At 45.3% G+C, this 26,223-nt stretch overlaps 1 protein-coding gene and 1 pseudogene across 1 annotated transcript; both read left to right on the plus strand.

Annotated features, from left to right (window-relative positions):
- Positions 1-2,332: 2,332 nt before the first annotated feature.
- LOC123120966 (keratin-associated protein 4-9-like) lies at positions 2,333-3,520 on the plus strand (annotated as a pseudogene).
- A 5,347-nt stretch (positions 3,521-8,867) lies between these two features.
- LOC123123075 (protein PELPK1-like) lies at positions 8,868-9,677 on the plus strand. The gene has a single exon (XM_044543502.1). It carries the CDS (start codon positions 8,942-8,944, stop codon positions 9,374-9,376), a length of 435 nt encoding a protein of 144 aa, XP_044399437.1. The 5' UTR covers positions 8,868-8,941; the 3' UTR covers positions 9,377-9,677.
- The last annotated feature ends 16,546 nt before the right edge of the window (positions 9,678-26,223 follow it).

The following is a 26,223-nucleotide window of genomic DNA, read 5'->3' on the forward strand; positions in this document are numbered from 1 at the left end:
GTATCTCATCACTCTAAAATTAAACTGTTGGGTTGATGATTATTTTCCTTAATTGGGATTGAGATGGGGGGTACCATTCTCAGTGTTGTTCAACCACCATGATAGTTAAATAAAATTTATTCCTTTGTTGTAGGGAAAAATTGGCTTTTCGCAAAACATATTAACCATTACAGCCTCCACCAGCCATATATGCATGTAGTGATGGCAGTTATTATGTTCATTGCTTTACTGTGTTACTTTGCCAGCATATTCCATGTGTTGACCCGTTTTCGGGCTGCAACGTATTATGTTGCAGACCTTTCAGACGATGAGTAAGGTTTGCTAGGCCGTTGTCGTGCATTCAGCTATGTCGCTGAAGTTGATGGACTCACTTTATCTTTCAAGCCTTCCGCTGTTATTTTATTTAGATGGCCTTAAGCCATATTTATTGTAATGAGTTCTCTTTTGAGACATTCGATGTAATAAGTGTGTGATTGCACTCTGTTATAAATCGTTCGAGTACTTTGTGTGTTAGCATTACCGATCCAGGGATGACACTTATGCACAGATATTTGACCGTCTGAGGCGGATCGCTACACATGTCCGGCGGAGCCGGGTAGTCGGCCTCGCAGAGGAGGCGTGCCTCGTCCTCATGCAGGTGGAGGCGGCGGAAGCCGTGGCCGCCGGACCGTCGCCTAGGTAGCAATCGGCCATGGTCGTCGGCGGGGGAGAGAGGAGAGACACGGGTCAGCGGCGAGATGTCGAGAGGGGAGAGGGTTCTGAGGCGAAGGAGCGTGCGTTCACCGGCGAGGGAGGGCGGCCGCCGTGTGTACGCGTGGCGGGAGCGGGCGGGACGCGCGTCGCCGCGTCTTCACTGCGCCGACTGCGAGGCATCAATGGAAGGCTGATCGGCGAGGCAGTGCGGCAGCCTTCGCATTGATTCCCGCGGAAACCGAGGCGATGAGGACGACGAAGGCGCCGAGTTGCTGACTCGGCGGGCCCGCTTGTTTTCACGCCAACAATTGTTTCCCCCGGCGCCCCCGGGCGCCCCCCCCCCCAGCGCGCCGGTTTCGGCCTGGGTCCGCCGACGCCAAATTCGTTCCTAACCGGCAAAAAATGGGCTTCTGAAGACGCGACTGGTCCGATTTTTCTGCGCCGGCGATAAAAAAGGGCCTTGGGGGTTTTGTTGGGGGCGCGGTTGGAGATGCTATGAGAAGTGAAGGCAGTGAAACTGCTGCCTAAAGGAGAAAATTTCATCCAGCGTAGTGAGCTTAACTAGAGTAGTGAGGTTTAATAAAATCAAACAATGTACTGCATAGCTAGCATGTTGCATGGATGGATACCACCCATCGTCTCGCAGTTCCTTGCGCGGCCATGTGACCCATGCTAGCTCTGCCTGGCCAACAACCGATGCTCTCTTGCAAAATGCCAAGCAGAGGTCGGCCGCCAGCTTCCCTTCCAAAAAACACAGAGTAGCGCGAGGCCAGCTCACGGGCTATAGAATTGGCATGCAGCGCTCCGATCATTGCATCACAAAGCAACACACCAAGTAGCCACATCGCGCTTAGCTGGGTTCCAAGAGAGCTATTAGGTACGTAGCGACTAGCGGTCACGAGCGCGCGCCCATGGCTTCCACGTCGACGAGCTTCGTGGCCATGGCGCTCGTCACCGCCGTCATGCTCAGCACGTGCCATGCCGCGCGCCTCCTCGCCGACGTTCTGGCCTTGCCCACACCGATGCTGCCCCCCGTGCCCGTCATCCCTACAGTCCCTGCTGTGCCAAGTGGCATCGTTTCTATGGTTCCCACTGTACCAGGCGTCCCGACGGTTCCCACTGTGCCAGGTGTCCCAACGGTGCCCACAATTCCCACCGTCCGGGTGTACCGACGGTGCCCACGGTGCCAGGTGTGCCGACGGTACCAGTACCTGGCGCCGCCGTGCCGACCATCCCAGCAGTTCCCACCGTGCCAGACGTGCCGACAGTGCCGCTGCCGGCAGTACCCGGTGATGTCGTGCCGACAGTACCCACTGCACCGAGTGACGTGGCATCTATGCCGACGGCAGCTGTCGGCATAGGTGGTGGTCGGTGCGCCTCGAATCGATGACGAGGCACGGGCATCTGTGCCGACGGCCGCCCGTCTAAGCCGTCGGCATAGATCGGACGCCGTTAGCCGCACGTCACAAGCGGGGCCGCCGGGCCCGCATCTATGCCGACGTTTTATGTATGCCGACGGCTGCTGTAGGCATAGGCTGGGGCTAAGCCGACGGCTGATATGTGCCGATGGTGGTCGTCGGCGTAGCTCTGGATAGTCCGACGGCCGCCCTACGCCGACGGCCCTGTTTCAGCTGTCGGCATGTCCAGGAGTAGGCCGACGGTGGCCGTCGGCATATATTTGGCCGTCGGCACCGTGGGCACCGGCCCCTATTCCGGTAGTGCCAGCTCATGTGCTATAAAATTGGCATGCATCGCTCCGATCATTGCATCACAAAGCAACCACACCAAGTAGCCACATCGCGCTTAGCTGGGTTCCAAGAGAGCTAGCTACCAGGTAAGTAGTGACTAACGGTCACGAGCGCGCGCCCATGGCTTCCACGTCGACGAGCTTCGTGGCCATGGCGCTCGTCATGGCCGTCATGCTCAGCACCTGCCATTCTGCGCGCCTCCTCGCCGACGTTCTGGCCTTGCCCACACCGATGCTGCCCCCCGTGCCGGTCGTCCCTACAGTCCCCGCCGTGCCAGGCGGCGTCGTTCCTACGGTGCCCACCGTGCTGAACGTGCCGATGGTTCCCACCGTGCCAGGTGTCCCGACGGTGCCAACAGTTCCCATCGTGCCCGGCGTGCCGACGGTGCCCACCGTGCCAGGCGTGCCGACGGTACCAGTACCTGGCGCCGTCGTGCCGACCATCCCGGCGGTTCCCACCGTGCCAGGCGTGCCGACTGTGCCGGTACCTGGCGCCGTCGTGCCGACAGTACCCACTGCGCCGAGCGTGCCGACGATTCCCACGGTGCCAGGCGTTCCGACGTTGCCTATGCCGTCCGTTCCCGACGTACCTAACGTGCCGCTGCCGCCGATGCCGTCCATCCCCGACCTGCCCAAGGTGCCACTGCCACCGATGTCGTCCGTCCCTGGCATGCCCAAGGTGCCAGTGCCGCCGGTGCCGTTTGTTCCCGGTGTGCCGGCCGTGCCATAGTTCATTGCACCTCCACCGTCGACGCACTAGACGTACGTGCGTACGTGCCTACATGTAATTAAACTTTAACGTTCCAACCATATGGTTACTTTAACTTGGTAATATTCGTTTGAGCAGCACTTGTGTCTACGTGCAAGTAAAAAAGAAAGAAGTACCCACGTGTGTACGTGTGTGGTATATCTTTACGATGGGTGCGTGTGGTGTGGAACTGTGGATGTGTGTAATGTATGCTTGTACGTTTATGTGGTGCAAGACATTGTTTGTGTAGGCAAAGGGGTATTGCTCCATGTATACGTGTGCCACTGTATAATATTATTTTCATTTGTATCAATATATACACTATTCATGTAGATATAAGCTTGAGTAGTTTGGCTTTACGTGTATGTATCTCAGATTGAAAAGCATATGTGACCCTAGAGATAGCTTTCAAATTATCCCAATATTATACAAATTTGTTTTTGGGGTACAATATATAATGTTCATATGCTTTATATGAGTTGTGCTGAAGAATAGTACCGGATGGAGTGGGGCGTTTTGGTGACCGGGCTCCATGGAGCCTGAAATTTTTGAAAAATTGAAAATTGGAACTTCAGTTTAAAAAAACCTGAAAAAAATGCAAGTATACAAAGATGAAATGTAGTATATGTGTCTAAAAAATCAGGATGAAATACCTTAAAATATGATCTGTACAAAAAACAAATTCATGGACTTTGAGGATGAATAGTATCACTAGATGGCCCGTTACGCCAATTGGCGCAGAGACCAACTCCAGCCCAAAAGCAAAGTAGACTACTTGAAGGATTTTTTTCCTCAACTGGTTGCAAATGATTATGTTCATACTATGTTTCTATTTCCTTGGCAATGATCATTGCCCATAGCCCACTTTCGCAATTTGTTTTTGATGACATGAGACTTTGTTCATGATGGATTTTTTTCTCAACCGTCTACAACTGCACAATGACCGATTACAACCATAAATTAAGCAAGCCATAGGCGACACATTACTTTTGATTGATCTGTGCTAATGTCCAACTATGCTTCTTTGGACGGTTTTCTTAAGCAAGGAAAACCATTAGGGAGTGTTGAATTATTGATATGTCTCAATATATCTATATTTTTTATTGTTTCATGCAATTATCTTATCACTTTTATATACTTTATAGCATATATATTATTATTTTCGGACTAACCCATATTAATCTAGTGCCCAGTGCCAGTTGCTGTTTTATGCATGTTTTTGGTTTCACAAGAAATTAATATCTACAGAGGTCAAAATACTTTGTCGTTTAATACGATGTTTTTTTGGACAATGAAGGACCTAGGAAGCTTTGGGGGAGATCAAGAGGAGCTAAGGTGGCCACATGGCCACCCGACGCGGCTAGAGGGGTAGGGAGTGCCCCTAGGCCGTGTGGGGCCCACCTGCATCGCCTTACATTGATTCCAGCGCCATAAATTCCTATAAATATTGAAACCCTCCGAGATATTTTCAAACAATTTTTCCCGCCGCTGCAAGTTCCTGTTTCGCGAATATCCATCTGGAGGCCTATTCCGGAGTTCTACCAGAGGGGGAATCCATTGTTGGAGGCTTATTTAGCAACCTTGTTGCCTCCATAACAATGTGTGAGTAATTCCATTAGGACCTTAGGGCCCAAGTAGTAGCTAGATGGTTCTCTCTCTCTCTCTCTCTCTCTCTCTCTCTCTCTCTCTCTCTCTCTCTCTCTCTCTCTCTCTCTCTCTCTCTCTCTCTCGGATCATCAATACCATGTTCCCGTGAGCTGCTTCACATGATCAAGATCAATTCAATGTAAATCGGCGGTCTCTTTGTTGGGATATGATGAATTGTCACTTTATGATCAGATTGTCATTGAAATCAATTGAATCTTTTGTGGTTTCCTTGCAGTATAATTCAATAGTTTTGCATGCTCTCCGATCTATCTATCTTCTCGGGCCAAGTTCGATGGGTTTTTCTTTAGAGGGAGTGGTGCTTTGTACTGGGTTCAATATTGCGGTGCTCTAACCCAGTGACAATAAGGGCACATGTATTGCATAGTTGCCACTAAGGATAAAATGACGGTGTCTCGTCATATTGATTGATGTTTTATTGTCTACATTATGCCATCTTGCTTATTGTGATGCTTTGTTTCTTGCAAACTTAATACCTCGATAAGCATGTTGGTAGCGGTTTTGGGGTGGAGTATTAGTTGTAGATGCAGTTGGATAAACGGTCTACTTATCACGGACGTAATGCATATATGAGTTTATGCCATGAATGATCATAGTCGTAAATAAACATTGCAATTTAATCCACACATGGCATCAACAAAACCCACACACAGCCATCATAGCCAACCCAACTTTGAAAATAAAAACCAACCTAGCAATTACACACCACCCAAAACCTTACTTTCCAGCTGGAAGCCCCCATAGTGCAAGAACCCTAGCAAGATGGATCCAAGCCTAGGAGAGGTGACTGAAGAAGAGCATGAGGTGGTGGAGGTGAGGGGTAGCTGGGTGCGGCCACATAGACCAATGGTGGCGAGGCTCGGAGGGCACAGGCTGCGACATAATACTCGGTGGAGTACAACCGCTAGCTATTCAACAAGATCATGGAGTCTTGCAATGGGCAGGAGTATGAGGAGGTGTTCCCTGGTGGCAGGAGTCGTACCTTCAACCAAATCATCGGTAGGGTGAGGCGGAGGGTAACCTACATCGATAACCACCCAACCAGAGCTCGTTGGATGAGAATTACTTACCCTTGATGAATCCTGGTGTAATAACCCTCTATGTATGAAATCATCTAGTTTCTGCGGATCCTCTATGTATGAACCCTTTGATGAACTTGCTCTTTGTATGAACCCTTCATAAATTAAGTATCAGTGCCTACATGTGTTTAAATAAGTACTTTGGAGCGTGTCTTCTTATTTTGTTCACCACGCTCTAACCAAACAGATCATAAGAAGTTTAGCCAAACCAATTGGTCCATCATAATTTTGCAGACTGACACACTACAGATCAATGAGCACTTGCTAAACTACCATTAAATATAAAGGGCACCACACTTGGCAATACTTAATTAGTTCTAGGTTAAGTGGTCAGTGATCAAGGAAGCACCAACAAAACAACGTCAATTCTGCACTCTATATACCAGTATCACTGCATCATCTACTCTACTCTGCCATTTCAGTTACATGTGCTACATAGGCACAGTGACAGTGTTTCGACACAACAAACCACTCCAACAATGCTACATCTGAAAAAATAAATTCCACAAAAGCTTGATTTACTTCTAACTTACCTGCACATAGCAGCCTGCTACTGGGACCCACCTATCATAAACCTACTTAAAACTTAACCATTCGGTCAATAGAGTTTTCCGAAACAACAAACCAATTCCGTCACAGTTTTCTGAGAATTTTAAAAAAGAGGATGTTTTTTGGAAACCTAGCCCCAAAAGTCATAGTTTTTAGCTATATACTCTGTTAAATTGCATGTCACTGTGAACCCTCTTGAAAACTAAAGGCCAATCTTTCTAGAGAGCGTATGAAATAATTAATGGCCTCTTTGATCCATATGAATAAAAAAAGTAGGAAAACAAAAACAAAACATTGTAATTTGTGAACGGCATTCCAATGGAGCATTGGAGTGGTTGAATTTGCACCAAATTGTGCTTGTTCGATTGTAACATAGGGGATACCAAAATAATCTTTTCAAGCAATAGTACTGAAAGAAATATAGTGGAACAAATCCTTAGAAAAAAAACTCTATAGGACTCAACCCTACAAAACAAACAACCCACATTGCAAAAATCCCTAATGTTGCAATGTGCAAATTTCTTATGAAATTGTTCTGACAATACATGCCCTGGTTACATAGGTATTATTGCTGGTACTGATGCATATATTTTTCTCCCTTGTGGAACTTTTGAATTTCCATCTTCTCCTTTCTTTGAGAGAGAAACCATCTTTCACTATTTTTATAATATTTCAGGAACTTGAGATTTTCCAACCGATAAATTATGTTGTATCGACCTTGTCTGTATAAATAACTTCGGCACGATATTGACCTTCTGTGATCTATTCAAAGTCACCACAAAGGCCTTGTGTGTACGTTGCCTCTCCCACTGAAAGAATAATCCTCCTTTATGAGACACACATGTGTCATATCTGGGGTCTGATCTCTTGTGGGCTGATGGTGCAACCACCCTTCTAATCATCCAACAACATGTACGGTTGATTATTTGATTGGAATCAAATACACAGTATTTACAGAAAAAAGTCTTCGTTTATTGGGAAAGAATCAATATACTTTTAATGTCGAATCGGGATTCACTAAGACAGAAATAAAGCATTGGGTCGAACTCTTCTTTGGTGTTAAGGTGTTAGCTGTGAATAGCCATCAACTACCTGGAAAAGGTAGAAGAACATTGATATATACATTTTGTCATCTTATTCGCAAATTTCACATTGGAGCCTTGGAGACATATCCAAAATGTATATACGCCGAAGATACACAGTAGTACAATACTGTCAGACCAAGTGCACCTTCGCGAAAGACCATGACGACGCCAGTTGAAAAATGATGGCAGGAACGAAACGGTTGAGCAGATCGAAGCTGCATCGCCGGCCAGCTCCCTTCCTCACCTAAACACAGAAAATTGTACTGTAGGTAGCTACCACCTAGCTACCTCGACCACACAACACAAAATGCTTCCCTTTTTGGATTGACGACTCACGCACAAACATTCTCAATCTGGCCAACTGCTGAAATTTGAGATGGGCTCTAGGCCCATATAGTAATTTCTGAAAATTCTCTAAGGGCCCATATGGTTTATATCGCACTAGGTGTAGTGGGAAGTTTAGTCCCATCCCGGAAGTAGAAGAGGAGTTGGACCTCCTTATAAGGGTTTCTCTTCTACATGCTATTGGAGCTTGAGAAGAGACGAGGCCCTCGCGCACTCCTCCTCCTCCTCCGCCTGCCGCGGGTTGCTGGATTGAGCCGAGCCGAGCTCACACCTACGCGCTTATTTTTACCAGTCACTAATGGAGAGTTCTAACCCTAGACGCCATGAACAGGTCACATCTGCTCCACGCGCACGCCCACCGTCGTTCCCTTGCTGCTGCTGCCGCCGGTGACTCCATCCCGTCCGCCGCGTACACGGTCGACGGGAGAGCAGGTCTCCGAAACCACGCCCTTCTAGTTCCTGTACGGGGTGAGGGGCGAATAGGTTTTTGGGCAGCGATTACGCGACTGCTCACTTCCGATCCGCTACTTCCTCTACGTCCGCGTCGCCCTCATCATCATCATGTCCACCGACGCTGAACGTGCCGCCGCCGAGAAAGCCGAAGCCGACAAGAAGGCCGCCGAGGATGCTGCTGCCGCCACCACTGCCGCGGCGTCTGCATGGTCTACTGGAGGGTATAACGCGTTTATTCCGCTCCTGATTATTTTCGTATTAGCAGTACTAGCAGTATGTGTAGATTTGTCTACTGTTTGCTTAGTACGTGCATGTTTAGATCAGAGTCAGTACGTCATCAATTTAGGCAATGCTATGCTATTGATTTATCTATGGATTAAATTAGTCGAAAAATTGCCTATTTACTCAACACCAACAACCAACCTAATGTCCTAATCACACAATTACTTGGGGTTATAAATTGCCAGGCATTGACCCATGTTCATACATCGCAGCAGAGCAGAAGCAACATCTTGCAGTCACCACACCGCACACGAGAGAATACTATCTCTCACTAGTACAACCGCTAGCTCCAGCCATGACTTCCAGCGCGAGCATGTTGGCCATGATCATGGCGTGCGCGCTCCTCCTCGCCGACAGCACATGCGACGCTGCCCGCAACCTGGCCGACACGACGCCGGCGGCTGCTGCTCCGGCTGCTAGCGCCATCCCTGGCCTGCCGGCCGTGCCGACCTTGCCTGCCGTGCCCACGGACACGGTCACCCTGATGCCACCCATGCCGTCGGTCACCCTGCCCACCGTGCCGCAGGTGACGCTGCCGCCCATGCCCTCCATCGTCGTCCCCAAGGCGGTCCTGCCGCCCATGCCCAAGGTCACCCTCCCCACCGTGCCCCAGGGGACGATGGCGCCGATGCCCGCCATTGTCGTGCCCAAGGTGACGCTGCCGCCATTGCCATTCGTCCCGAGTGTGAACGTGCCTATGCCGTTCGCGGCACCGCCCCCGTCAGCGTAGGCGCGCCCACTCGGCGGTGCGCTCGTCCTGTCCACGATAGGGCGCCGTTCATCTGAGTGTGGCGCCAGGTCACTCACTGGACACGACGTGCATTTTCTTACATGCAAGCTCGGTGTTAGGAGTACGATGCAGTGGTTCCTAGGTCCTACTTTTTCTTTACGTCTCAGTATATGTATTCTTGGTGTTTGACTATTGAGGGTTGTCCAATTGTGTGTATTCGTGTTTTTCCTACATACTTCCTCCGATTCCTATGAAGTATTTGTTTTCTGTTAAAATTCCCCAATGTAAGGTTTTTTTTTTTCAAGTTCTCATAATTCCTTTTTAGCTCTCTAAAAAAAAGTATCCCTCTCCCGATTGTCTGTATCTCTCCTTGTATAAAAAAGAAAAGAATCTCTCTCCCGACTGCATGTATCTCTTTCTTTCCTGTCGTTATTAATTTTCTTGCTGCTAAACAACCGATTAGCCAAGGGCAATTTCATCTTAAATTGTCTATACTTCTCTATCTTGGTCACTGTGCCGAAAATAATACACCTTACATAAAGAACGGAGAAAATACAAATATAATTTCTATTTACGGTAAGTTATACTCCCTCCATCCGAAAAACTTGTCCCAAACTTGTTTCTCAAATGAATGTATCTAGCACTAATTTGATACTAGATACGTCGATTTGAGGGCCAAGTTTTTTTGGACGGAGGGAGTACTTGTCTTACATAACTCAGTTAACGAGTGATGGTACATATAGTCTCTTCCCTCCCGGGTCCTTGAAAAATCATCTCAGCGTGAATTGTGGTCTTGCTAACCACATGGGTGATCTCTAAAAAGGCACAATTGTAGAATATTCAACAATGCTTGTTGCCAAAAGTTAATTTTTTTAACTTATTTTCATTTCACTGTTCATGGTGGGTGCATTTAAACTCGGGATTAGAATAACACTTCCACGAAAATGATAGTTGGAGGGTTCAAAGACCGCTAGGTGAGAATCTTGACATGAAGTGGCGGGGTGCAGATTCAAGGGCCAATAGATTTGCACGTTTTTCCATTATTTTTTGAAAACACAGAGCAACTCAAATCTAAACGTAAATTTGGGAAAAATTAAATTAAGAATGAACAGAGTCAAAACGGTCTGCTTGCATGTATAGTCCAAGAAGCTACTCTCTCTGTCCTAAAATAAGTGACTCAACTTTGTATTAACTTTAGTACAAAGTTGAGTCACATATTTTGGGACGAAGTGAGTACAATGTAATCCACTAGTTGCTTGCAACCAGAGACGCTCCCGTACCATGAAATTCTATGATGCTACTAGCAGATTGTAACAGAAGTCAATCCCAAAGAAGGGCACTTTATTTTGATGATACATGATAACGTTAGTGAGTCTTTGTGAGAACGTTTGACTAGCCAGATGACCAGTTCAAAAATGATGGCATGAATAATCCAGACGGTTGAGCAGATTAAAGTTACAGCACCGGCGCAAATCTCGTCCTAATGGCCCTGCTATGCACCAGTAGCCCACGAGCCAATGAGTTTCCGCAACCTTGTGAAGTATCTCAATCCAGCAGTATGTTCGTTTCCTTTCCTGATTTTAAGTGTTGTTATCTTTCTCATATTGGGTCCCACCATTGACAGATAAACAACTCATGCACAGCCCTATACATCTCTTAATTCTTACTTAAGTACAGTTTGTGACACAATCACTCTCTCTCTCTCTTTCCTCTTTGTTGGGGATCGTTGCAGAAATTAAAAAATTTCTACGTATCACCAAGATCAATCTATGGAGTTACTAGCAACGAGAGGGGAGGAGTGCATCTACATACCCTTCTAGATCGCGAGCGGAAGCGTTCAAGAGAACGGGGTTGATGGAGTCGTACTCGTCGTGATCCAAATAGCCGATGATCCTAGCGCCGAACGGACGGCACCTCCGCGTTCAACACACGTACGGAGCGGAGACGTCTCCTCCTTCTTGATCCAGCAAGGGGGAAGGAGAAGTTGATGGAGATCCAGCAGCACGACGGCGTGGTGGTGGAAGCAGCGGGATTCCAGCAGGGCTTCGCCAGGCGCTACTCGAGGAGGAAGAGGTGACACGGGAGGGAGAGGGAGGCGCCAAGGCTTAGGGTGCGGCTGCCCTCCCTCCCCTCCACTATATATAGGGGCTAGGGGGCGCATGCCCCCCTTGGAGATCCCATCTAGAGGGGGGGCGGCCCTCGGGGGGGCGGCCCCTCGAGGGGCAACGGCCCCCTTAGGGTTTCCAACCAGGGGGCAACGGCCCCCTAGGGTTTCCAACCCTAGGCGCCTTGGGCCCTTCGGTGGGGCGCACCAGCCCACTAGGGGCTGGTTCCCACGCCACTTCAGCCCATGGGGCCCTCCGGGATAGGTGGCCCCACCCGGTGGACCCCCGGGACCCTTCTGGTGGTCCCGGTACAATACCGGTGACCCCCGAAACTCTCCCGGTGGCCGAAACTGGACTTTTTATATATAAATCTTTACCTCCGGACCATTCCGGAACTCCTCGTGACGTCCGGGATCTCATCCGGGACTCCGAACAACTTTCGGTTAACCGCATCTCTACAACTCTAGCGTCAACGAACCTTAAGTGTGTAGACCCTACGAGGGTTCGGGAATCATGCAGACATGACCGAGACACCTCTCTAGCCAATAACCAACAGCGGGATCTGGATACCCATGTTGGCTCCCACACGTTCCACGATGATCTCATCGCATGAACCACGATGTTGAGGATTCAAGAAATCCCGTACACAATTCCCTTTGTCAATCGGTACGTTACTTGCCCGAGATTCGATCGTCGGTATCCCAATACCTCGTTCAATCTCGTTACCGGCAAGTCACTTTACTCGTTCCGTAATGCATGATCCCGTGACTAACTACTTAGTCACATTGAGCCACCCAGTTACCGAGTGGGCCCAGAGATACCTCTCCGTCATACGGAGTGACAAATCCCAGTCTCGATCCGTGCCAACCCAACAGACACTTTCGGAGATACCTGTAGTGCACCTTTATAGCCACCCAGTTACATTTTGACGTTTGGTACACCGAAAGCATTCCTACGGTATCCGGGAGTTGCACGATCTCATGGTCTAAGGAAATGATACTTGACATTAGAAAAGCTTTAGCAAACGAACTACACGATCTAGTGCTATGCTTAGGATTGGGTCTTGTCCATCACATCATTCTCCTAATGATGTGATCCCGTTATCAATGACATCCAATGTCCATGGTCAGGAAACCGTAACCATCTATTGATCAACGAGCTAGTCAACTAGAGGCTCACTAGAGACATGTTATGGTCTATGTTTTCACACATGTATTACGATTTCCGGATAACACAATTATAGCATGAACAATAGAGAATTATCATGAACAAGGAAATATAATAATAACCATTTTATTATTGCCTCTAGGGCATATTTCCAACAGTCTCCCACTTGCACTAGAGTCAATAATCTAGTTACATTGTGATGAATTGTACACCCATAGAGTTCTGGTATTGATCATGTTTCGTCCGTGGAAGAGCTTTAGTCAACGGATCTGCGACATTCAAATCCGTATGCACTTTACAAATATCTATGTCTACATTTTGAACATTTTCACGAATGGAGTTGAAGCGACGCTTGATGTGCCTGGTCTTCTTGTGAAACCTGGGCTCCTTGGCAAGGGCAATAGCTCCAGTGTTATCACAGAAGAGAGTCATCGGCCCCGATGCATTGGGAATAACTCCTAGGTCGGCAATGAACTCCTTCATGCAGATTGCTTCATGTGCTGCCTCCGAGGCTGCCATGCACTTCGCTTCACATGTAGATCCCGCCACGACGCTTTGCTTGCAACTGCACCAGCTGACTGCCCCACCATTCAAAATATACACGTATCCGGTTTGTGACTTAGAGTCATCCAGATCTGTGTCGAAGCTAGCATCGACGTAACCCTTTACGACGAGCTCTTCATCACCTCCATAAACGAGAAACATATCCTTAGTCCTTTTCAGGTACTTCAGGATGTTCTTGACCCGTTGTCCATTGTTCCATGCCGGGATTACTTTGGTACCTCCCTACCAAACTTACGGAAAGGTTTACATCAGGTCTGGCACAGCATGGCATACATAATAGACCCTATGGCCGAGGCATAGGGGATGACACTCATCTTTTCTCTATCTTCTGCCGTGGTCGGGCATTGAGCTGTGCTCAATCTCACACCTTGCAATACAGGCAAGAACCCCTTCTTGGACTGATCCATATTGAACTTCTTCAATATCTTATCAAGGTATGTGCTTTGTGAACGACCTATGAGGCGTCTCGATCTATCTCTATAGATCTTGATGCCTAATATTAAGCAGCTTCTCCAAGGTCCTTCATTGAAAAACACTTATTCAAGTAGGCCTTTATGCTTTCCAAGAATTCTATATCATTTCCCATCAATAGTATGTCATCCACATATAATATGAGAAATGCTACAGAGCTCCCACTCACTTTCTTATAAACCCAGGGTTCTCCATAAGTCTGTGTAAACCCAAACGCTTTGATCATCTCATCAAAGCGAATGTTCCAACTCCGAGATGCCTGCACCAGCCCATAGATTGAGCGCTGGAGCTTGCATACCTTGCCAGCATTCTTAGGATCGACAAAACCTTCCGGCTGCATCATATATAATTCTTCCTTAAGGAAGCCGTTAAGGAATGCCGTTTTGACGTCCATTTGCCATATTTCATAATCGTAGAATGCGGCAATTGCTAACATGATTCGGACGGACTTCAGCTTCGCTACGGGTGAGAAGGTCTCATTGTAGTCAACTCCTTGAACTTGTCGATAACCCTTAGCGACAATTCAAGCTTTATAGATGGTAACATTTCCATCCGCGTCCGTCTTATTCTTAAAGATCCATTTATTTTCTATCGCTCGCCGATCATCGGGCAAGTCTGTCAAAGTCCATACATTGTTTTCATACATGTATCCTATCTCGGATTGCATGGCTTCAAGCCATTTGTTGGAATCTGGGCCTGCCATTGCTTCTTCATAGTTCGAAGGTTCGCCGATGTCCAACAACATTATTTCCATGACAGGGTTGCCGTACCACTCTGGTGCGGAACGTGTCCTTGTGGACCTACGAAGTTCAGTGGTAACTTGATCATGATCGTCATCATTAACTTCCTCTCTAGTCGGTGCAGGCACCACAGAAACATTTTCTTGTGCTGCGCTACTTTCTGGTTTGAGAGGGGTCATCTCATAAAGTTCCACTTTCCTCCCACTTACTTCTTTCGAGAGAAACTCTTTCTCCAGAAAGGACCCGTTCTTGGCAACGAAGACCTTGCCTTCGGATCTGAGGTAGAAGGTATACCCAATGGTTTCCTTAGGGTATCCTATGAAGACTCATTTTTCCGACTTGGGTTCAAGCTTTTCAGGTTGAAGTTTCTTGACATAAGCATCGCATGCCCAAACTTTAAGAAACGATAGGTTAGGTTTCTTTCCAAACCATAATTCATACGGTGTCGTCTCAACGCATTTCGACGGAGCCCTATTTAAAGTGAATGTGGCAGTATCTAAAGCATAACCCCAGAATGATAGCGGTAGATCGGTAAGAGACATCATAGATCGCACCATATCCAATAGAGTGCGATTACGACGTTCGGACACACCATTACGCTGAGGTGTTCCAGGCGGCGTGAGTTGTGAAACAATTCCACATTTCCTTAAGTGTGTGCCAAATTCGTGACTCAAATATTCCCCTCCACGATCTGATCGTAAGAACTTTATTTTCCTGTCACGTTGATTCTCAACCTCACTCTGAAATTCCTTGAAATTTTCAAAGGTCTCAGACTTGTGTTTCATTAAGTAGACATACCCATATCTACTCAAGTCATCAGTGAGGGTGAGAACATAACGATAGCCACCGCGAGCCTCAACGCTCATTGGACCGCACACATCAGTATGTATGATTTCCAATAAGTTGGTTGCTCGCTCCATTGTTCCGGAGAACGGAGTCATTGTCATTTTGCCCATGAGGCATGGTTCGCATGTGTCAAATGATTCATAATCAAGAGACTCCAAAAGTCCATCTGCATGGAGGTTTTTCATACGTTTGACACCAATGTGACCAAGGCGGCAGTGCCACAAGTATGTGGAACTATCATTATCAACCTTACATTTCTTGACATTCACACTATGAATATGTGTAACATCACGTTCGAGATTTATTAAGAATAAACCATTGACCAGCGGGGCATGACCATAAAACATATCCCTCATATAAATAGAACAACCATTATTCTCTGATTTAAATGAGTAGCCATCTCGCATCAAACGAGATCCAGATACAATGTTCATGCTCAAAGCTGGCACTAAATAACAATTATTGAGGTTTAAAACTAATCCCGTAGGTAAATGTAGAGGTAGTGTGCGGACGGCGATCACATCGACCTTGGAACCATTCCCGACGCGCATCGTCACCTCGTCCTTCGCCAGTCTCCGCTTATTCCGCAGCTCCTGCGTTGAGTTACAAATATGAGCAACCGCACCGGTATCAAATACCTAGGAGCTACTACGAGCGCTGGTTAGGTACACATCAATAATATGTATATAACATATACCTTTGGTATTGCCGGCCTTCTTATCCGCTAAGTACTTGGAGCAGTTCCGCTTCCAGTGATTGTTTCCCTTGCAATAAAAGCACTCGGTCTCAGGCTTGGGTCCATTCTTTGTCTTCTTACCGGCAGCTTGCTTACCGGGCGCGGCAACTCCCTTGCCGTCTTTCTTTAAGTTCTTCTTACCCTTGCCTTTCTTGAATTTAGTGGTTTTATTCACCATCAACACTTGATGTTCCTTTTTGATCTCCACCTCCGCTGATTTCAGCATTGAATATACCTCAGGAATGGTATTTTCCATCCCCTGCATATTGAAGTTCATCACAAAGCTCTTGTAGCTAGGTGGAAGCGACTGAAGGATTCTATCAACGACCGCGTCATCCGGGAGATTAACTCTCAGCTGAGACAAGCGGTTGTGCAACCCAGACATTCTGAGTATGTGTTCACTGACGGAACTATTCTCCTCCATCTTACAACTATAGAACTTGTCGGAGATTTCATATCTCTCGACCCGGGCATGAGCTTGGAAAACCATTTTCAGCTCTCGGAACATCTCATATGCTCCGTGCTGCTCGAAACGCTTTTGGAGCCCCGGTTCTAAGCTGTAAAGCATGCCGCACTGAACCAGGGATAATCATCAACACGTGTTTGCCAGGCGTTCATAACGTCTTGGTTTGCTGGGACGGGTGCTTCACCTAGCGGTGCTTCAAGGACATATGCTTTCTTGGCAGCTATGAGGATAATCCTCAAGTTCCGGACCCAGTCCGTATAGTTGCTACCATCGTCTTTCAGCTTGGTTTTCTCTAGGAACGCGTTGAAGTTGAGGTTGACATTAGCGTGGGCCATTTGATCTACAAGACATATTGTAAAGATTTTAGACTAAGTTCATGATAATTAAGTTCATCTAATCAAATTATTAATGAACTCCCACTCAGACAGACATCCCTCTAGTCATCTAAGTGATACATGATCCGAGTCAACTAGGCCGTGTCCGGTCATCACGAGAGACGGACTAGTCATCATCGGTGAACATCTTCATGTTGATCGTATCTGCTATACGACTCATGTTCGAACTTTCGGTCTCTTGTGTTCCGAGGCCATGTCTGTACATGCTAGGCTCGTCAAGTCAACCTAAGTGTATTGTGTGTGTAAATCTGCCTTACACCCGTTGTATGCGAACGTTAGAACCTATCACACCCGATCATCACGTGGTGCTTCGGAACAACGAACCATCGCAACGGTGCACAGTTAGGGGGAACACTTTCTTGAAATTTTAGCAAGGGATCATCTTATTTATGCTACCGTCGTTCTAAGCAAATAAGATGTAAAACATGATAAACATCACATGCAATCAAATAGTGACATGATATGGCCAATATCATTTTGCTCCTTTCGATCTCCATCTTCGGGTACCATGTTCATCATTGTCACCGGCATGACACCATGATCTCCATCATCGTGTCTTCATGAAGTTGTCTCACCAACTATTACTTCTACTACTATGGCTAACGGTTAGCAATAAAGTAAAGTAATTACATGACGATTCAGTTGACACGCAGGTCATAAATAAATTAAGACAACTCCTATGGCTCCTGCCGGTTGTCATACTCATCGACATGCAAGTCGTGATTCCTATTACAAGAACATGATCAATCCCATACATCACATATATCATTCATCACATTCTTCTGGCCATATCACATCACATGACACATGCTGCAAAAACAAGTTAGACGTCCTCTAATTGTTGTTGCAAACTTTTACGTGGCTGCTATAGGTTTCTAGCAAGAACGTTTCTTACCTACGCCAAAACCACAACGTCATATGCCAATTTCTATTTACCCTTCATAAGGACCCTTTTCATCGAATCCGATCCGACTAAAGTGGGAGAGACAGACACCCGCTAGCCACCTTATGCAACTAGTGCATGTCAGTCGGTGAAACCTGTCTCACGTAAGCGTAAGTGTAAGGTCGGTCCGGGCCGCTTCATCCCACGATGCCGCCGAATCAAGATAAGACTAGTAACGGCAAGTAAATTGACAAAATCAACGCCCACAACAACTTGTGTTCTACTCGTGCATAGAAACTACGCATAGACCTAGCTCATGATGCCACTATTGGGGATCGTTGCAGAAATTAAAAAATTTCTACGCATCACCAAGATCAATCTATGGAGTTTACTAGCAACGAGAGGGGGGGAGTGCATCTACATACCCTTGTAGATCGCGAGCGGAAGCGTTCAAGAGAACGGGGTTGATGGAGTCGTACTCGTCGTGATCCAAATCACCGATGATCCTAGCGCCGAACGGACGGCACCTTCGCGTTCAACACACAAACGGAGCGGAGACGTCTCCTCCTTCTTGATCCAGCAACGGGGGAAGGAGAAGTTGATGGAGATCCAGCAGCACGACGGCGTGGTGGTGGAAGCAGCGGGATTCCAGCAGGGCTTCGCCAAGCGCTACTGGAGGAGGAAGAGGTGTCACGGGAGGGAGAGGGAGGCACCAGGGCTTAGGGTGCGGCTGCCCTCCCTCCCCTCCACTATATATAGGGGCTAGGGGGCGCATGCCCCCCTTGGAGATCCCATCTAGACAACTAATGTCCATGGTCAGGAAACCGTAACCATCTATTGATCAACGAGCTAGTCAACTAGAGGCTCACTAGGGACATGTTATGGTCTATGTGTTCACACATGTATTACGATTTTCGGATAACACAATTATAGCATGAACAATAGACAATTATCATGAACAAGGAAATATAATAATAACCATTTTATTATTGCCTCTAGGGCATATTTCCAACACTCTTCACTAACAAACATATCATCTACTTCCACATTTACAACTTTAAATCATTTATATTTTATAAACCATAATTTTTATTTATTGAGTATTTTTACATATATGAACTCCTCGCGCCAAGACCTTTAGAGCAAGACCACTTTGGATACATTTCAAACACCTTTAATTATCAATTTCTCAATCCACTTGTTTCACTCTATTTCAACATGGGGAACTACTTAGAACTTGACCAATGGGTAAAATTAGTTTTTGATTCCAGCGAAATTATTATTTTTGAAATGAGCGAGACCTGTTTGTTGGAAAAGAACTGAAATGGTGTTTTATTGAAAATAGTTTTCTTAGAAGATTGAATTTTTTAACGAGTGAAATTTTGCTATCCAAAATGAGTGAAATCAGTTTTTTTCTGAACGAGTGATTTTCTTAATACAGTTAACTCAATGTTTTTCAATGAATGGAACCGGTTTTCCAAATTGATAGAAATTGGTCTTTTCAAATGAGTGAAAACCTTTTTTCAATTGTGTGAAACGAGTGAAATCACTTCTTTCAAATAGTGAACCTTTCATTTTATTTTAGTGAAATGAGTGTTTATAATTAAGTGAAAACAATTATTTTGTAATTAATTCAATCTGTTATTTGAATTGAGTGAAATTGTTATTTTAAATGACTTAAATTGTTGTTTTAAATGACTTAAATTGTTATTTATTCAAATAATTGAAACTATTTTTGTGAATTCAGTGAAATAATTCTGTTAAAATGAGTGAACTCATTGTTTTTTAAATGTGTGCAATCAATTTTCGAATTGACCAAAATATGATATTCGAAATGGGTGGAACCTTTTTTATGGTATGAAATGAGTGAAATCTTATTTAAAATAAGTGAAATTGTTTCTTTACTAGAGTAGAATAATTGTTACAAATTAAGTGAAATCAATGATTTAGTAGTTTTTGAAATATGTTGTTTGAAACGAGTGACACATGTTTTAAACGAGTGAAATCACTCTTTTCCGAAAATGATTGGAACCATGTTTTTTAATTGACTAAAATAATTCTTTTGAGTAAGGAATCAACATTTCAAATATATTCCATACTCTCAGTTTTTAAGAAAAGAATGAAATTGTTTTTTTTAATGTGAGTGAAGTATGTTTCACTGAGTTTAAACTCATTTAAAATATATTCAAATTTGATTTTTTTTAAATATATTGACGTCAAGAATGCAAATATGTAAGAACCCATAAAGTCTCAAAAAGATCATCACAAAAGCTCACCCTCCACATGCACATCAAATTGACACATTTATTCAAAGTAAAACATAATATGAAAGTAGGAACAAAAGAAGTTGAAGCGATTTCCAAAGCCAGCTGTTACCTTTTCGTGCTCACTTCTCTTAGGCGACGCGCATGCAAAGACACAACCTCCACATGCACTCAGAACTACATGTCCATGTAAAAGCGCCCCTTCACCAGACATATAACTTAATAATATTTGAAATTAATCAAAAAATATCTTGTAAACTTCTAAACACACCACATGTAAGGATTGAGCACTAAAAATTGAAATCTATGTGTAGACACGCCTCAACCACCCTAACACCCATAGTAGGTGGTAAGTTGTTTCTTTACTCATAACCACTTGCTAGTGTTATATACATTATCCAAGCAAAACTACATGTTGAGAACTTGAAATTTCCAACAGGAATTCAAACTCAAATGTAATTCGATCATGTTGTGCTGCATGTTAATGCAAACCCTCTCCAATAATATGTAGACCAATGCTCTTCTTCTGAAGGATCTCCTACAATATGGGGCTCTATGGTCCTTAGGATTGGGAATAAAAATAAGAAAGTGAAAAGCGCAAGGTTGTTACATACTTCTTAATGATAGGGGTATTTTTGTGCAAGTTAGCCAAACATGATAAAAGGTGAGTGAGTAGATGGGTTAGGTGCACCAATAACGAAGTGCAAAGTCCTGAAGGTACCCTCCAACTTTGAATGAATAAGCGCTGGGGCTCCGTACCCTCCCATGTATGCACCTTTATTTCGGGCTGATCCATTCATAAGGTAGGGGCGTGATGGAAGACACTCCCGGCCTCATAATCTAGAGGGTTGTTGCTGCAGAGCTAAGGGGCATAGCAGCACCCTCCCTGGCACCATTCTTTGACCTAGCAGCCGACAGACAGGCCGAACATGAATGGGGAGCAAACTATTGTTGGAAATATGCCCTAGAGGCAATAATAAATGGTTATTATTATATTTCTTTGTTCATGGTAATTTTCTATTATTCATGCTATAATTGTATTGTCCGGAAATCGTGATACATGTGTGAATACATAGACCACAACCTGTCCCTAGTAAGCCTCTAGTTGACTAGCTCGTTGATCAACAGATAGTCATGGTTTCCTGACTATGGACATTGGATGTCATTGATAACGGGATCACATCATTAGGAGAATGATGTGATGGACAAGACCCAACTTAAGCATAGCATAAAAGATCGTGTAGTTTCGTTTGCTAGAGCTTTTCCAATGTCAAGTATCTTTTCCTTAGACCATGAGATCGTGCAACTCCCGGATACCGTAGGAGTGCTTTGGGTGTGCCAAACGTCACAACGTAACTGGTTGACTATAAAGGTGCATTACGGGTATCTCCGAAAGTGTCTGTTGGGTTGGCACGGATCGAGACTGGGATTTGTCACTCCGTGTGACGGAGAGGTATCTCTGGGGCCCACTCGGTAATGCATCATCATAATGAGCTCAATGTGACTAAGGCGTTAGTCACGGGATCATGCATTGCGGTACGAGTAAAGAGACTTGCCGGTAACGAGATTGAACAAGGTATTGGGATACCGACGATCGAATCTCGGGCAAGTAACATACCGATTGACAAAGGGAATTGCATACGGATTGATTGAATCCTCGACACCGTGGTTCATCCGATGAGATCATCGTGGAACATGTGGGAGCCAACATGGGTATCCAGATCCCGCTGTTGGTTATTGACCGGAGAGGCGTCTCGGTCATGTCTGCATGTCTCCCGAACCCGTAGGGTCTACACACTTAAGGTCCGGTGACGCTAGGGTTGTAGAGATATATGTATGCGGAAACCCGAAAGTTGTTCGGAGTCCCGGATGAGATCCCGGACGTCACGAGAGGTTCCGGAATGGTCCGGAGGTGAAGAATTATATATAGGAAGTCAAGTTTCGGCCACCAGGAAAGTTTCGGGGGTTACCGGTATTGTACCGGGACCACCGGAAGGGTCCCGGGGGTCCACCGGGTGGGGCCACCTATCCCGGAGGGCCCCGTGGGCTGAAAGTGGAAGGGAACCAGCCCTTAGTGGGCTGGGGCGCCCCCCTTGGGCCTCCCCCCATGCGCCTAGGGTTGGGAACCCTAGGGGGGAGCTTCCCCTTGCCTTGGGGGGCAAGGCAACCCCTTCCCCCCTTGGCCGCCCCCCCCCTTGGAGATCCCATCTCCCAGGGCTGGCGCACCCCCCCAGGGGCCTATATAAAAGGGGGGAGGGAGGGCAGCAACCTACAGCCTTGGGCGCCTCCCTCCTCCCCTGCAACACCTCTCTCTCTCGCAGAAGCTCGGCGAAGCCCTGCCGGAGACCCGCTACATCCACCACCACGCCGTCGTGCTGTTGGATCTCCATCAACCTCTCCTCCCCCCTTGCTGGATCAAGAAGGAGGAGACGTCGCTGCACCGTACGTGTGTTGAACGCGGAGGTGCCGTCCGTTCGGCACTCGGTCATCGGTGATTTGGATCATGGCGAGTACGACTCCGTCATCCACGTTCATTGGAACGCTTCCGCTCGCGATCTACAAGGGTATGTAGATGCACTCCTTTCCCCTCGTTGCTAGTAGACTCCATAGATGCATCTTGGTGAGCGTAGGAAATTTTTTAAATTATGCTACGATTCCCAACAACTATACTCTAATTCATTTTACTTGCTCCCACGAACATAGACTAAATGATTCCAGTTGCCCTAGACTAGAAAAGTGCATATATATCATTGTGGAACTGTGGAGTTAGTCTCAATTGATCTTTTATTAGGATTCGAACTCACACCACATACGAAGTCAATTCGATCTATTTAAGGGCTTGCCTCTACAGAAGAGGTCTATTTTTACTATCTAAGAGTCATACTATCGGAACTCGGAGCGAGTTGAACGAAAGCCTTGCCCACAACTACAACCTTAGGATTTTCAAAGGGCTTAGATTTTAAGTTTCTGTGGTTAGACATGAAATCATTTTGGTACTTTAGTTAGGAAAGCAACCCATTAACAAAATCAAAGGCGCGACCATCCCCCATTCCATGAGTGGCTCTTCTTGTAAAGAAAAAACAAGGATCATGGCACCTATGGCTTATAGGCAACTTAATGAACAAACTATAAATGGGAAATACACGTTACCCGCATGTGATTTGTACTAAATAATTGAATTTGTACCAAATTATAATTGAATCGATTACAACATAGAAAAAAAAACGAATATTTCGAAGAGATGCTAATCAAGAAAACACGAGTGCGGAGAAATCCTTAGAAAATGTCCTATAGAACTCAATCTACAAAATTATTAGTGAATATCCCTAATAATTCCATTCTTACAAATTCTTGCGTAATCATTTGAACCATAGAGGTCATAAGTATATGTAGTATTGTTGCTGCTTATGCACATATTGTTCCACATCCCTCCTTTTTTTAATTATCCATCTTTTCATGTTTTTTCTAATATTTCAAGAACTTGAGGTTTTCCAAAGAATAAAAATAAGAAATAAAAAATGTATTTAAGAAAAATATTAATATAATTATGAAGCTGTGAAATTTGAAAGCCATAAATTGATCTACGAACACTCTTGAAAAATAAGGATATATGAAAAAAAATCCGGCTACCATTCGAAATTACTAGATTTAGCCTTTATGTGGATGTATGAGTGCCTCCTCATGGATGAGCGGTTCTATTTTTCTATTGTAGATTTGTGAAAAAAAATTCCATTTTCTATCTTTTACATATTTATTTTTGACCTTTATTTTGGCAAAAGCAGCATGAAAAGCTCTCAATGATTTGATTATGTATGTATTGGAAGTTTGGATATGTCATACGCCCAGCGGCCAGAGGTCAGGGGGAGATAAACTTCATATGATGATTTTATAAACTGTTGTAAATTTTTATCCCCTCTGCTTACTATCCTTTCGATGTTAGTGAAACCATCTTCTAGTCATCCAAAATCAAAACCATAATGGTCGGACAATCAAAAGGTATATGATATTGCAACGTAAAGGTACAAATTGTATGGTTTGGTGATACAAAAGTTAGACCCATTCGAATTGGAAAAACGTGTTTTCGTAATTTTGGTTACTGTCCCAACTAGTGCCAATGCCATTCGGCACATGGGGAAATAATGAATGACTACCAACCATTGTATTCGTCACAATAAGTGATCTTTTGGTCATTGCCCTTTATATACACAACAACAGCTTCACTTGAGCAGATGACAACCTTCCTATTTCCATTAATCTCAAGATGTCGGTAGATTTTTATTCTTTATATCAATAACAACAGCTTAGTACATCAAATAGGTGATAGCCACATATAGATACCGAGTAGACAGTGAGAGAAGAAACAATACAAATGTTAGAACCTATGGGAATGTAAGACATCGAGAATACTGACGGTGGCATAGGTCAAGGAGCGCCAAGAGAAACGTGAATTTGTGGATCTTCACGCGACTAAAATGTTACGGATCCCCACTCTCCTGCAATTCCCTTTTTCATTTTTGGATTTAGAGAGAGATAAACAGATTCCGTAACAGAGCAACTTTGCCGAAATAGAAATGCACAAACACGCCCATCGGTCGATACAGAGAGCAGCAAAAGAGAAGCGGTTGGCGATTCGGTGCAACTATGCCAGCACCTCTTGCATGCCAAGCAAGCGCTCTACCATCTCAGCTAAACCATAGTATTCTGTTGTTTTTGCACTTAACACAATACTAATCTTTTGGAATTAACACAATATTCTGTCGATTCATTTTTGTTCGGGGAGTTCCTGTCGATTCACTTGATTGACCAACGAATTACGCTACAGAAGCACGGCAGGGTCTACGAGCAGACATGGCAATCTGACGTGGCCCAATCATACATTTGGAAAGCCTATCCAATCTCGAGGCCCACTTATGAACTGGATCCAGCGCCCCACACTCCCCTCTCCTACAAACAAACCCAAAATGTCTGGTCACTAGTTCTATTTTTCTACCTAGTACGTAGTTCTTTTTGGCTTTTATTGGTGAAAGCATCACAAAAGGCTATCATTGGTTTGATTATGTAGGTATTAGAAGTGTGGGGTATGTAATACGCCCAGGGGCCTAGAGGTCAGGAAGGGATAAACTTCATAAGATGATTTTACAAATTGTTATATATTTTTGTTCCCCCAGCTTACTAACCTTTATGTGTTAGAGAAACCATTTTCTAGAATCAAAATCTTAATGGTGTAACAATCGAACAGTAAATGTCTATCGGAATTTTGTTGAATAATGTGTATGAGGTAGGTTACACTCGGACTCTGAGTTGTATTCCGTCTAGATAAGATGGGAGTCGTGTCCTAATATGACACTTGTATCCTAGGCCTCCTAGCTAGATAATGTGAAGGCATACGCATGATGTAATGCCAACATAGTAACACAATCACGCAGGGAGAGCCACCGGCCTGTGCCAGCGCCGGGGTGGCTGATGTGTGGTATTGTGATGGTGTTATGGGAAAAGGGGCCGTAGTCATGCCCTGAGGATGTAGCCAATGTTCGGCGAACCTCGTTCACAAATCTCGATGTCGTGCCTCGTGTGATTGCTTGTTCCTGCTGCATTGACTACACGTCTCAAATTATTCTAATAAGTGGTATTGGAGCCCAGGTGCCCAAGATAAATCTCGATGGACTCACGGATGGTCGATCATAGTCGATGGACTGGAAACAGTGGTGTTAGTTGATGGGAGATTTGTTGGGTTTATTCCCACATGATTTGTCGAAGGAGACAGAGCACGACTTATAAGGGTGCATGTCCCCTCCTGTTGGACTAGTCTTGTCATAAGTTATGTTTGCTCTCGGGTTGGGCCTGGTTGTGGGCTGATACGCTCGTGTAGCGGGCCCATGACGCCTGTGGGTTGATAACATGGGTTAGCGAACCCGAGTAACATGATATTGCAACGTAAAGGTACAACTTGTATTTTTCCTGTGCTTAGATACCAAGTTAGACCCAGTCGAATTGGAAAAACCTGTTATACGTAATTTTGGTTACTGTCACAACAAGTACCCATGGCATTCAGCTCATGGAAAAACAATGAATGGCTACCATGCAATCATTGTATTCTTTACAATAGGTGATGTTTTGGTCACTGGCCTTTATATACACCACTATAGTTTCATTCGAGCAGATGACAACCTTCCCATTTCCATTAATCTCAAGATGTCGTAAGATTTTTCT

This window comes from Triticum aestivum, chromosome 5D (assembly GCF_018294505.1).
Source record: "Triticum aestivum cultivar Chinese Spring chromosome 5D, IWGSC CS RefSeq v2.1, whole genome shotgun sequence".
Taxonomy (NCBI): domain Eukaryota; kingdom Viridiplantae; phylum Streptophyta; class Magnoliopsida; order Poales; family Poaceae; genus Triticum; species Triticum aestivum.